Source organism: Cyprinodon tularosa, unplaced genomic scaffold, assembly GCF_016077235.1.
Source record: "Cyprinodon tularosa strain WSP-4 unplaced genomic scaffold, ASM1607723v1 ctg11, whole genome shotgun sequence".
In the NCBI taxonomy this organism is placed as follows: Eukaryota; Metazoa; Chordata; class Actinopteri; order Cyprinodontiformes; family Cyprinodontidae; genus Cyprinodon; species Cyprinodon tularosa.
The window spans coordinates 808,604-821,899 of NW_024037893.1; the positions used below are offsets into that span (position 1 = coordinate 808,604).

Here is a 13,296-nt window from a genome sequence, read left to right on the forward strand (position 1 = left end):
CCCTTGGAGACTTAAGCTGGACACTGGTGGACAGCATGCTTTAGTGTGGTGTAGATCGTTATTTAACCCTAAAGTAAAAAAAAAAACCCTAATAGAGGGCTCCTCAGTTGTGACCCTTGAGGTCCAGTCCTGTGCAGATTTTAGATGTGGCTCTGCTTCCTCATCTGAATTAAATCACTGAATTTCATACTCCGTATGCACTGAGTCCTGCTGATGACCTGATTAAGATAACTCAGGTATATTGAATTAGAGACACATCTAAAAGGTGACGGACATCAGACCTCAAGGATTGGAACTGTGGATGCCTGATCTAAAACATGTAAACCTCAGTAAGTATGTAAAGGAGAGTAATTATAAACAGCAACTATCAAGTCTTGTCAAATACTGTATATCAGATTTTGATCTAGACTTTGACTAGGCCATGATTCCATACCAGATGAATACACTATTGGTGTGTTTGAATTCAGTGGCTGCTTAAATCTGAGCTGGCTGAATATATCATAGCGCTGCGCCATTTGAATCCAAAGATTCCTTCATGTATGGCCGGCAAATGTAGCCTTTTTTCCCCTGCTTTGAAGGACAGGTCCTCTGAATCCTTATTAGACTAGCGTATCCCGTAATTAATTGCAGGTCAAAGCAGGCCTGCTGCTCCATGCTCAGAGTTTTCCTCTGAGCATGGAGCAGCAGGCCTGCTGCAAGGAAATGGCAACTAACAGTAGTAAAAATTCTAAGTACAGTTTCATATGAAAAAAGGATGTGAATGGACTGATTTTAGAATAATCTAAATATATTTTTTAAATGGTTAGAAAGTCAGATGTGTCATAGGTAATTTTTTGTTATATTTTTTTTTTATAGGGAAAGTGGCAAGGGCATAGAGCTTGGAATCCTAAGGTTCTGAGTTTGAGCCCTACTCCCACAGACCACCCTTAACCCCTATTGCTCCTGAGGCCATGGCAGACCACTGCTCCCTTTTCTGTCACACTTATCCCAAAGGGGGTCATGAGGGGTGCTGGTGCCTATCTCCATTTGTCTACAGGCGAGAGGCGGGGTACACCCTGCACAGGTCGCCAGTCTAGGCAGACCGGGTGCTTTGGACAATGCAGCTGGTGGATCTGAAAACACTGATTAATTTAAACCAGCCTTGAGCGCTGGTGTCCTGCAGGTTTTAGAAGTTTCCCTGCTTCAGCACTGCAGGTTATGTTAATTGCCTATTAATCAGCAATCAATGCATATCAGCTGTGCTGAAGCAGGCAAACCTCTAAAACCTGAGGAACTGCAGCCCTAGAGGACTGATTTAGGGCAGGCCTGCTCTAAACCATTTTGGAATAATGTTTAGCTTTGTTTTCCTGTCGAAGTTGATATGCAGAGCTATTTATCTCCTGCTATAGAACTTTGCATATAGATTACAAAGTAAGTTTTTAGTCCCATGTGACCAAAGCACCTTGTTCCACCCTGTTTTTCCTACAGTGGTTGTGGTGAGCTGCAAACGTTAGTATTTGAATGTTTGTTTTTTAGCATCCGCTTGTTTCCTTCATCATCAAACCTTATTACAGCAAAGCTTTTCCCCAACTTCTGTCTCTGGCATATCTGCTGTTTTATTTGAAAACATAGAGTAATCCATAATCCATAATTTACAATTATGGATTACTCTACTCCAACTAAAATCCGAACATATCTAGCTTGTTAGTCAGAAAACATTTAGAGAACCATGGAGTATTTTCCTTTACAATTAAACAATACCTATTGTTGGTCGATTAAATAAAAACCTCATACATCAAAGATTGAGGTCTTAAAATAAAAATAAAAAAAGGTTAAGGGTAAAAAGAGTCTAAGTGCTTTTGTAAAGCACTCGGCAACAAATGATAATTTTTTACTGTCAGGAAAATGAGAATGGAAGTGTCTAGTTACTTACATCGTGCCTTGCTCCACATTAGGTCCCCGTATATAGAATGGGACACGGATATCAAACTCATAGGGCATTGATTTGCCCTTAACCAGACCAAACTGACCGATGTGATAGCCGTGGTCGGAGGTGTAAATGAGGTAGGTGTTGTCCAGTTCCCCCGTCTCTACCAACATGTTGTACACCTAAGGGAGACACGACTCATTGAGCAAGGCACACAGGGTAAAAAAGTTACACTCTATGTTTGATAGCTCAAATCTCCTGTGCCAGTTTCAAGGAAAAAGAGATTGAACAATTTACCAAGTGTGTCAGTGAATTCATTATCCCAGTCCCAGTCAGAACAAGAACAGATCTCCCAGGACCCCTGGCTGTCAAATCAGTGGTCTGTGTGTGTGCGTGCTTTAAGCATACAAGCATCTGTCTGCCTGACTACCTTCTCCACACTATCGTCCACGGACAGCAGAGTCTGCATCCTCCTGCGCTGAAGCATGTTAGTAAACTGCATGTGGACAGGCTTCATTGGTCCAGTATAGCGGAGGATCCAGTGTTTGTCTGGGTTAGGGGCGTAGTTGTAGCTCGGGGTTCTGCAGACAAAGAAAAAGGAAGAAAATTCAACAAACAATTTTCCCCCTCAAAGTATAACAGATCATTTTTAAGCAGTATAATTATGGCTAACTGTTTATGCTGTTTTTAAAGCTTTCGTGCATTATTTACAGTGCTATTGTGCAATTGCAGCATTTTTTCCTGTTTAGAAAGAAAAGTATTTATTCAGGGTTTCAATTTATCTATCTCTATATAATTATGATGACATGCTACACTCCATGCTAATGTTTATCAGTTTGGAAATAAAACCCCCCAAGGAGGAAAGTAAGTAAAAATTGATTTTGTTGATTTGTTTCAGAAGTCAAATAGATTGCAAAAGTAAGAGGGGTTTTTTTCTTCTACCCCCTTCGGGTTGAGGGCAGACGGAAATGAATGAAAAATATCAGGAAAGGTCTTGGCAGCTTTAAAAACCCAAGAGAGAGCACATTTATGGAGAAGGAGCAATTAAAAGTTTTTACAAAGACACAAAGGTTGAATTTAGTGAATCCTCTCCACACAAAGGCAGAGTGGTACAGGTTAATGATGCTGGAGGGATTAGACGAAGCAGTACAGCTGCGTGGGGAGGGTGGAACCAGGGAAGGAATAGTAACTACAATCTCATTACTGGCCTTAGATCCATCTCTGGAGGCCAATAGTGGGTTTTGCTATTAGCCAGCAGCACTAGAGAGGCAGTCAGAGTTATAAAGGTCAGAAAAAAACAAAGGCTGAAATGAAAGCGGTATGTGCTTTATGCCTGCTTACATAAGCATCTCTCTATCATTACCTATGCATTAAACATGCATCATTTATGCCACTCCTTGATCATAGCTGACAAAACAGTACAAATTAACCATGCTTATTATAATGGTAACTCTGATGTGAATAAGACGTGAGCCAAACAAACACTGGCTGTGCATGTAGAAGCCGCTTCCTGCCAACAGTCGACTGTAGGCAGAGGAGGAAGAGATCCAGCTGAGATTATAAAATTTGTGCCATTCTGGGTCAAATGAAAGGAAGCGTGAATGCAGGCATGAGTCATTTTCTATCAAACAGCAGTGAAAAAGTAAAAATGTGTCCTGGATATTTGTCAGCTTTGTCCCAGAGAGATCAAACAAACTCGCCACATATGGGAAAAAAAAGAGCTTTTGTTCAAACAGCATGGAGTTTAATGAATAATCAGAGAAATGCAGCACCTTGCTAAAGCTTTTAAACCCTTTAAAGCTTTTCATTTTCATGCAGTTGCCAAAAACTTTTATGTATTTTTGGAAGATTTCATTTGATGGACCAAAACAAAACAGTAAAGACTTTTGAAGTGGAAGTAAAGCAACGTGTAGTATTAAAATGGGTTTGGAAATGAAAACCTCCTGCAACAAATTTCATTAAGAAGTCACCAAATCACTACGTAATCAGACACGAAGAACAAAGCACTGTCAAAATGGTCAGAAGTCAGCAAAACAACCCTACACTGAGGTACAATAGAACAGTCTAAATCATTTATTCTCAAACTGCTAATAACAAGCAATACCTCAGCTAAGGCTGTTTCCCATGTTACACCATGTCCATCACTGTCCTATTACTATAGAAACAAAACAGAACTAAAGAGTCTCTGGTTTTGCATGTTTTTGTAACGTTCTTGGTTCTGTTGGTTTTCTCTAAGTTTTTAGTTTCAAGTTCATCCAGGTTTTTCCTTGTTTTCTAGCTTTATTGGTGTGTTCTGGATTTAAGTTTCTTAGGTTTTTCTTTGTCTGTCCTCTGTTGTCCCCTTGTGTTTTCTTTTCCTTTGGCTTCCTCATCAGCTCTACTCACACCTGCTCCTTATCAGCTCGTTAGTCCTGCCTTTGTTCAGTCAGCCATAAATACACTCCCTCTGCAGTCCCTCTGTGCTGATTCCTCGTCTTACTTTGTCTCACCCTGGCTCCTTGTGATGGTTTTCCCCTGATGTCTCCATGGTTCTGGTTTGTGTTTTATTTTTATGTTGCATTTTTGGATACCTGTTTTTGTTCAACATTTATAAGTTGGATTTTTGGATTCCTGTTTTTGCCTCTCAGCCTCTGCATTTGGGTCCTTATAAAAACCTCCAAACACATTGTGACAGTTTTGAGATAAAGGCTACAAGAACAAACAATTGAATACAAGCACCTCTATGCTTATTAAAAACATCTAGTTTAAACACTCCTTTAATTTCCATGAAATTCCACATGGAAAAGGTTGATACCTGGATCTCAAGATCCAATATAGCTAACGCTGACCCTAAACACTGATCTAAATGGAAAAGAACTGCTTATTTATGCTGTGTTGCTAAAGGGTGTGAATTCATAAAGCCCAGAGAAATGCATTATTATTTCCCTGTGTTTCTTAATCAACAATAACTGGAGCTTTGATCTACTCTTTATGCTAAAGGAAAGATTGTTGTGCTTAAACTGATTATAGATTAAATTCTGGCCTCATTGTTTAGCTTCTACTGGCCTAATGACTTTTTTGATAGCTCAAATAGTGAATATCAAAATTTTTGTTTTGGATCTAACAAAAGCCAACCCAAGTGCCATTTAGCAGAACTTGCACCAGTTAGAAATCGATGGGTTTAGATAAAAAGCATATTCATGTGTTAGGATGGCCAAGTCAAAAGTCAGAAGAGAAGTTATTCGAAGGTTTAGCAAGACTTGAACAATGAATCGATTGATTTCTCTGCAGTCTGATGAGCTTTTGCTTTTTTTCTAAGTCTTTAGATGTGTCAGGATTTAAGATATAACCCCAAAGATCAGTTATATTACTTCCCTATTATAAAATGCAATCAACATTTAAGGTCTGTCATACAAACTCCTAATAAAATACACTTAAGTTTTAGGTTGCACTATATTAAAATGAGAAAACAACAAAATTGTTGCGTGAATTATCCTAGCCTCATAGTCAGGTTAATGTTTTGACATAAAGAGATTTTCTCACATGTGCTGAGAGGCGTTGGGAAAGGCAGTGCTGTACTGTGGAGCAGAGTCCTCAGGGCCGTGTGGAGCAACATGGCTCAGGACCATCAGGACAGGCCGGTGAGGATACATCCTCTTGGACATCAGGAAGTAGTTGATGCTGTTGTTGGTGATGACATCTGTTAGGTAGTCCTGTGGAACAAGTAATCATTAACTATCAGGCATCCACCAGCCAATTAACATAGTGCTGACATTAGAGCGTACATTACTATGCTGGGTCTCTGTTTTATTGTTTTAAACTAACAATTAGACTAGTTTGATTAATTCACAGTGTGTATTTCATAAATTTATGGAGTAGATCTGGCTATTCAGTACACAGTCAGATAAATGCTGCTATTCTTCTGCAACGTAGGGTGAGCAGATCCCGATCTGTGGAGTTTTATTTAAATTCTGTCAGTGAGGCCCAAAAATTTAAACAATGTATCACATTTGAGTGGGAAAGATTAATAAAATTAAACAAAAACAAAACATAAAACCACCATAAACAAAAAAACAACAACAGTAAAAAAATAAAAAAAATAAAAAAAAAACAGCTGGTGCGGCCATATATCTAAGGCCAACGTCATTGCCAGCCTGCGCAGCTTGCTGTTAAATGTTGTTCATCTGCTGCCCAGCTTATGTTGTCCTACCTACTAAAATAGAACGGGGGTCTATCATGGTCAGAGTAATGTAAGCCCCCTTGCAGAAAATATTGTTGGGTGTTCTCATCCCCATTGACTCAGTGAGCTCTATTGAGTGGCACAACCTCAGAAAATCAGACAGAAAACCACGTTCGCTGTGATCTGGGCTTAAGAATCATGACTCCTTCCTCCAAAGAACACATCTTTGCTGTTTGGGAATTCCGTGGCAGTGGCGTCAATGCAGCTGAACCCAAATCTACGAAGCCCTCCATACCCTCCCCTTGAACCAATCTGAAGTTTAGAGCTGTTGACTGCAGATACTTGAAGATCCCTTGTCACTATACTTTGTAGCCCTCTGATTACACAGGGCCTAGCACTTCACAGCCCAGTTAAAAAAAAAATAAAAAAATTCTAATGACTTGCTGTGAAATATTTAGTTGAAAGGAAATTTATTGGATGGTATTAATGGGTGTTTACTTTTTTGTCTATATTTTTGACAATAAAGTTCTAAAAGACACAAAAAAAGTTCACACTGGACACTAGGACATTGTTTATGTAGTATAAAGAGACAGAGAGAAAGGTAAGGAAACCTAATCCTTAGACAGTTGATGTATGACTTAAATGACTTCCTGTTGGGACCCATTTCCTGCATACTTGTTAAAGTTCTGATATGCATTTCTGGCATTGATTGTAATAAACTGTGGTGCCTTGCTACTACAGTACGGTACTTAGGGACTTATTGTACCGGTAGTGTTTGTAGAGGCAGTCTACGTACTGGCTGTTTTAGATATGTTACCATAGAATAGATTACAACACAAGAATTCTATAATTTGGATGGATGGCCAAATACTTTGGGCTATATAGGCTGTGTCTGAATGTCTACTCTAACCCCTATATAGGAAACTATACAGTGGTTATGCCATTTTAGATGAGTTTCAAAATGTCTAACGGATGAAAAAAAGTGGACTCCAAATTTTCCAAAATGCACCTTGAAAAGTAGTGGTCATCCATGGTCTCTAGATGAGCACATATATGCCAGAATGCTTTGTGAGGAGAGCTCTCCTGGCAAAGCATCATGGGATTTGTTGTCACAGCAAGGGGCAGATTTTGGAAATTTGGGGCGGAGACACTTATTATTGTAAGCGTTCTGATGGTATTTTGGCGAAAGGATTTTTATCAGAAACATAATTAATGTGCACAAATAAGGAATAGTCCTATATTAACCATACAGGGATTATATTACAGGTGTTATGGGGCCCCAAGGAACATGGGGCCCTAGGCAACTGCCTAGTATTGCCTAATGGTAAATTCCCCTGATGAAGATGGAGCAGGCACCGTGCAGGCAGGCAAAATTAAATCGGCAATGGGGAGCAAAAAGTAGTGATCATCTGTCCAAAACGTCAGTTAACACTATCAAGTCCACTATATAGTACTTGCTCTATATAGTGATTGAGGGGTTAGGGTAGATGTTTGTATTTAGAAACAATGATCTATTAAATGTGAAATGGTGAAAATTCAGATCACAATCACAATATTCTAAGAGAGAGCCACAGTTTTAGGATGTTTAAAAATGTTCTGTAAAAATAAAAAGGGCATCAATACCTTTGGGTAGTCACTGCTGTGTTTTTCCCGTACACCATTCCTGCAGAGGGTGTAGTTGTAGAAGCGGGAGTTCTTCACCAGTGCTACCCATTCTTTCCAGCCAGGGGGCACATAGGAGCCATTGTACTCATTCAGATACTTTCCAAAGAAGGCTTGAAGGAGAATTGGGAGTAAAATGTTAACATTTCAAATCATCAAGGAGCATCTAGGATGTTAGGGCGGTGCTTACCGGTTCTGTAACCAGAGTTGTTCAGGTGCACGGCAAATGTGTGAGGCTCATGGTGCGCCTGCCATGAAGGTGAGGAGCAGTTCTCGTTGTTGGTGTAAGTGTGGTGGTTGTGCACATACTTCCCAGTCAGGATGGAGGAGCGGGATGGGCAGCACATGGGGGTGGTGGAGAAAGCGTTTGAAAAATACGTACCTCCCTTTTCCATGATGCGCCGAGTTTTGTTCATGGCCTGCATTGAGCCTGAGAAGAGAGAGCAGGGGTATTGGGGGAAAAGGGAGAATTTATGTGAGGGGGACAGCAGGGTTTGATTCAGAGGTTAACAGCTGAAACAGAAGGGACCAAAAGGGACATACAGAAGCTAAAGAGGGAGGGGAATTAAAGAGTCGGGAACATTTAGAAACATAGCTAGGATAAATGTCAATACAGGTCAGGAGAGGGTAAAAGCAACAGGATTAAAGTTAGAGAGAAAATAAGAGCTGGAGTTAAGTGAGGAAATAAATCTTTTTGGTAAAGTGTGACCCATTTAGATTTCTCTGTAACAGAAACTTTTCAGACTGATGGTGATTGTTTGGGGAAACAGATGCTTGACCATAAATTCCTCCTTCAATGGCTGCCTTCTCACTGCGATCACACGAGGACAAAAGATGTCACAGAGGCTACTATGCTGCTACTCCAATCCAATATGTTGGTAAAGGACTTCAGCGGGTAGGGAGATGGCCAGAGTTTGGCAATCAGACAATGGAAGCCATGGGCTGGCCTTAATTCACGTCAGAAACAGCGCTGGCAAAGGGAGAAACATGACTTGGACGGAGCCAGCTGTTAGACTGCCAAGGAGCAGCTTAGGTTGATTTGCTCTTATGAAAGCTGCTGGACTGACATGGGCCGAATATTCAAACTAATAAGATAAGGAACAAAGGGAAAAAATCTGATGTGCTTGGCTGTGAAAAAGGGTTTGCCTAATTAAACATTTCTTCTACTTGTGCCTTTAAGCACAATTAATTATTTTAAATCTAACATGTTTTTAAATAAGTGAAATTTGACCCAATTTAATTATTTTTGTTTTGATAGATATTTTATTAATGAAATTATAAAAATCTATTTAAACCAACCTGTACAGCTATAAAAAGATAATTTCCCTTAAATTTATTTATTCGACTTTGTTGTTGACAACAACTCAAATATTTGGGATGACGGTCAGTGGGACTGAACCCTAATTGCGGAGGAATGTTGGTTCAGTCGTTGTTGCAGAGCTGTTTTAATCTAGTTCCAATGAGGGATTTCTGGAGGATGTGCAGCTTTTTTTCAGCAAAGACTTGGACAAGCTTACATCAGATCCTTCATTTCATTCACTTTAGCCCCTCGGAGCTAAGCTAGAACTAACATGTTTGATGGCAAACTTTGATTTTCACAAAATATTTCCCTGAGAGTCTTGGTGATCATAAAAATGTTAATTAGCAATAAGGTTGCTGTGTTCAGCAGGCATGTTTATTGTTGATGTATGCTCCTTTTCCCCAGTCTTTCATTTTAAATAATTAAATCTGATTTGACCATGTGTTGCCTTTAAAGATTTTCTATCCTACTTCATTTTATTTAACAGGCAGTGAATAATTGATATAAAAACTCTTCAGGTCTGGTTGTGGTCATTTAAAATTAAATGACAAAATGCTGTTCCATTAAATACTATTCCAGTAAATTCACCATTTCAAAAGGAATGTAGTTAAAAAAATTGACATATAGAAAAGAATCTCTATAGAAGTAAAATCATTTTCACAGCACAGGATCTTACCCAGTTCTATGTCCTGATCATCAGTGAGAATAAGGATGATGTTGGGTCGGACGTTTCTCATGTGGCGGTCCCTTTGCAAACGAGACCTGAGGCGAAACCCAGACAGGTATCCAGAGCCCTGGGCCTCAGAAACGATTCCCACTAAGACAAGGGAGAGAAGAAGAGGGGCAATGGCAGGGTGTCCTCGCTGTGCCATCACTTCGGCTTGTGGCAGCACCTCAGTCCTTCATTCAGAGCTCAGAGCGCCGGCAGGTCTCTCTGCAGCTTCTGAAACAGAACGCAGGAGGGCTCTGATAAGAATAAAACGTTCAAACCCACACACAAGAATGGACACACACACAGGACACAGTGGGAAATAGCAGATGCAAGCCCTAAACAGCATTACAGGGTGTTCTCCCGCTCAAATGCACCCGATTGGGCTAAGCTCAGCTCGTTAAGCAATCATTAATGATGCATTAGAGTGGTGTCATTGGCTGGTTGTAATGATCCCTGGTGATGAGCACATGGCTGCCAGGCTGGGGCTAATGGGCCTGGGACTGAGGCCAGCTCAAGCCTCACCTCTCCCTGAGAGGGTTTTGTGGACAAGAGGGATGCAAGGCAGTGGGGTCAGGAGGAGGGGTGGAGGTGAAGGAGAAACAGGATGAGATGAGCGGGTGGAGCTGGGAAGGAGGAGGAAATATTACAAAGAAAAGGCTAATTTCAAGTTTTAGCAAGTATTCACTGTATTTAGAGAGGAAAATATCTTTGAAATAAACCCAAGTGAATACAAACACCCTTTTTAAGAATATTTGTTGAAGAATGTTAATTTTTACACCCAGATGGAGACATGTTGGCACACAGTTCTCTGTACAGTCATGGGGTGGTGGGATGCTCTAAGCTTTAATTTCAAGGTCTTGCTTCAGTTCAGGTGGAGAGTCGCGTAAGTCTGTTCTGTTGTGCCATAATCTTTTCCATTTCAGATGATGGATTGAACAGTGGCCTGTAACACTCAAAGGTTGGGATATTCTTTCACAACCTAATCCTGCTTTAAACCTGTCTATAACTCTGCCTCTTGGCCTTTCATCATGTTGATTGTTCATTGATGTTCAGAACAGCTACATCAGCAGAGGTTAATATCTGTACACATGGGCTCTATTAGCCTTTAAGGTCTCTTCTGAGGGGGGTGGGTTGATTTGGATTTCATGTTTGTTATATCAGAGTAAAAGGGGAGAAAATGAGTAGACATGCCACACTTTCTTCATCATTTATTTTATAAAACAACTTTCTAATTTCCTGATTTATGTGGGTATGTTCATATAAATAACATGCAAGTCAAATACATAATTTTCTTTGGCTAACAAATGTGACAAAGTTTAAGAAGTATGAGTATTGCAGTTAAATTAATAAACACATACAAGAGCTAATAGGAATCATTCAACTTTCTGGTCAGGATAATATTCACTTTGTAACAATTACTTTAAAACTACAGCAAACAATGAGAAGAAATAGAGAGAAGAAAAGTAGCTAAATAAATAATGAATTCAAGGTTGTGTTCAAAGATAAAGAAAAAACTGCTAAAATGAAAGCCTCAAGTTGACATATATATTTTGTTTAGCAGTTTCATATTGCAGTTCAATTGATAATTTAGTGGAAAAGGGAAGTTCAAATATTTATTGTCATCTAATGATGACTTAGAGTATAACTGGAGCAGTGACACATCCCAGTGACGGCAGCTCCAACCGCAGCTAACATGCATGATGCAGCATTTGGGTGCTAATAAGCACTCAGATGATGCTCCACTGTCATTGAAAGGGAGGGGGCGGTGGTCTCTGGGTGTAATCACTGTTTTAACAAACAAACAGCCAAGCTTCTTGTTTTGTGATTTCAGTTTGAGTGGAAAACCCGTTGACACATTGATCCTCTGCAGAAAGTGAACTGATGTACAGATTTAACTGCGTGTGAATGAATGGGTCAGGATTCTGTGATACAAACTGGAAATGCAAGAGGATTTAAGATGAAAATTTATTTTAAGACAGTAGCAGAATCTCACATGAATCTTCTATTGAAATGAATCCAACATTTTTGGAATATATTTGTCAAGTTAGGATTTTGCAGTGAAAAAATTGTTTTCTATAAAATCCCTAAAGCCATAATTGTTGGTTCTAACAATCAGTATAAAAATAAAATACCAGTCTATTTTTAAATCTATGATTTCTTTTAAAACTTGATAATAAACCAAAGAGAGAATCCAGCTAAACAAGGCTGTTAGATAAAGAGGAGGATATGTACTGGTGTGTTTTTTTTCCAGATGTCCAGGGAACTTTGTTGGGCTGCAAGACAAGCTTTTAAAAACACCAGGCTTTAAATTGAAACCTGATGGTTCAACAGATATACTTTAAATTAGTCAATAATTGGTCTAGCAGGGAGAGGGAGAATAAAAAAAGAAGAGATAGTGAGATCAATCTTTCATCCACAAGATCAATTTTATTAGGTTTTAGACGTGTCTCTGCTCCACCCCTTTTCAGCCATGTTGGATGGATGGATGGATGGATGGATGGATGGATGGATGGATGGATTGGATGGATGGATGGATGGATGGATGCGTGGATGGATGGATGGAGTGATGGATGGATTGGATGGACAGATGGGCAGACTTGCTGCTTTGCATAAATTGATTCTATTAACCTTTTTTGTTTTTTTTTTTCCAGGGTGAGAGTAGGTCACTGCAAGTATAGTTTATTTAAGGCATTTTACACATTACTTTCAGGAGCATAATAAATTGGTCTTGGTTTATGCATTGCATATCATAGAGTCACAGCAGATTAATTGTGATCAGAAATTGGTAGAGCTGTATATCGCTGATCTAAAATGTCCAGACTGTACTCATTAAGGACATCCCTAATGCACCAATATCTACATCTTTTCCCACCCCCTTGTCCTCTTTGCTTTGCATTGCACACACCTACACATGCAAATCGACTGTGTGAACGTGTACTGTATGCAGAGAGACTAAGATACAATGTATGGCAGAACAGTATTTGCTCTGGTTTCCAACACCCAGGGCATGAGCTGCTTCTTCCCCAGGGGAACATATGATCTCTGACCCTGAGGCAATGTGCTGTTTGGAAATGTCCTTGCTCCCTTTTTATCTGCTCTGACTGTCGAGTCTCTCTCTCACCTTTAGTGATGGCTAAAAAACAAGGCTCTAGAACAAACATTATCCAGTGTAAAAGAACTAAAATAAATGACGTTCATTTAACTAGCTCTATTTATATTTCTCTGTGAATACATTTTCACGAATGTATTCACATCCTTAGAGAATTAAAGAAAGATTTGTATTGATGTGGAGATCATCCTCCGTATGAGTGTTTTGTGAATGATGAAGATACAGTGCTTTCCTTTGATATTTGTTTATCATTTCAAAAACCTGATTTGGGGCAATCCATGGACGGTAAATTATAAAAAAAAAAGCTCACTGTTTAGGCAAAAAAAATATAGCTCAATCTTCAAAGAACAGTAGTTTGATTTCCAACGAAGATCGATAAATGGCCTCATTTTGATATTCTGTTTTACATCCTCTTTATGGCTGTGAATATTTCCTTACATTATTCCGC

General features: G+C 39.5%; 1 protein-coding gene across 4 annotated transcripts in view; it reads right to left on the bottom strand.

The window, feature by feature from the left end:
• Positions 1-13,296, bottom strand: part of sulf2a (sulfatase 2a) — a 68,702-nt gene that overhangs the window by 10,068 nt on the left and 45,338 nt on the right. For all 4 annotated transcript variants that reach the window (XM_038294935.1, XM_038294951.1, XM_038294925.1 and 1 more), the window contains 6 exons: positions 9,704-9,970; positions 7,918-8,157; positions 7,689-7,840; positions 5,429-5,598; positions 2,337-2,487; positions 1,913-2,088 (listed from right to left, as the gene is read on the bottom strand). In XM_038294935.1, the coding sequence (XP_038150863.1) occupies positions 1,913-2,088; positions 2,337-2,487; positions 5,429-5,598; positions 7,689-7,840; positions 7,918-8,157; positions 9,704-9,899 (1,085 nt within the window). In that variant the 5' untranslated portion in view covers positions 9,900-9,970. The remainder of the gene's footprint in view (positions 1-1,912; positions 2,089-2,336; positions 2,488-5,428; positions 5,599-7,688; positions 7,841-7,917; positions 8,158-9,703; positions 9,971-13,296) is intronic.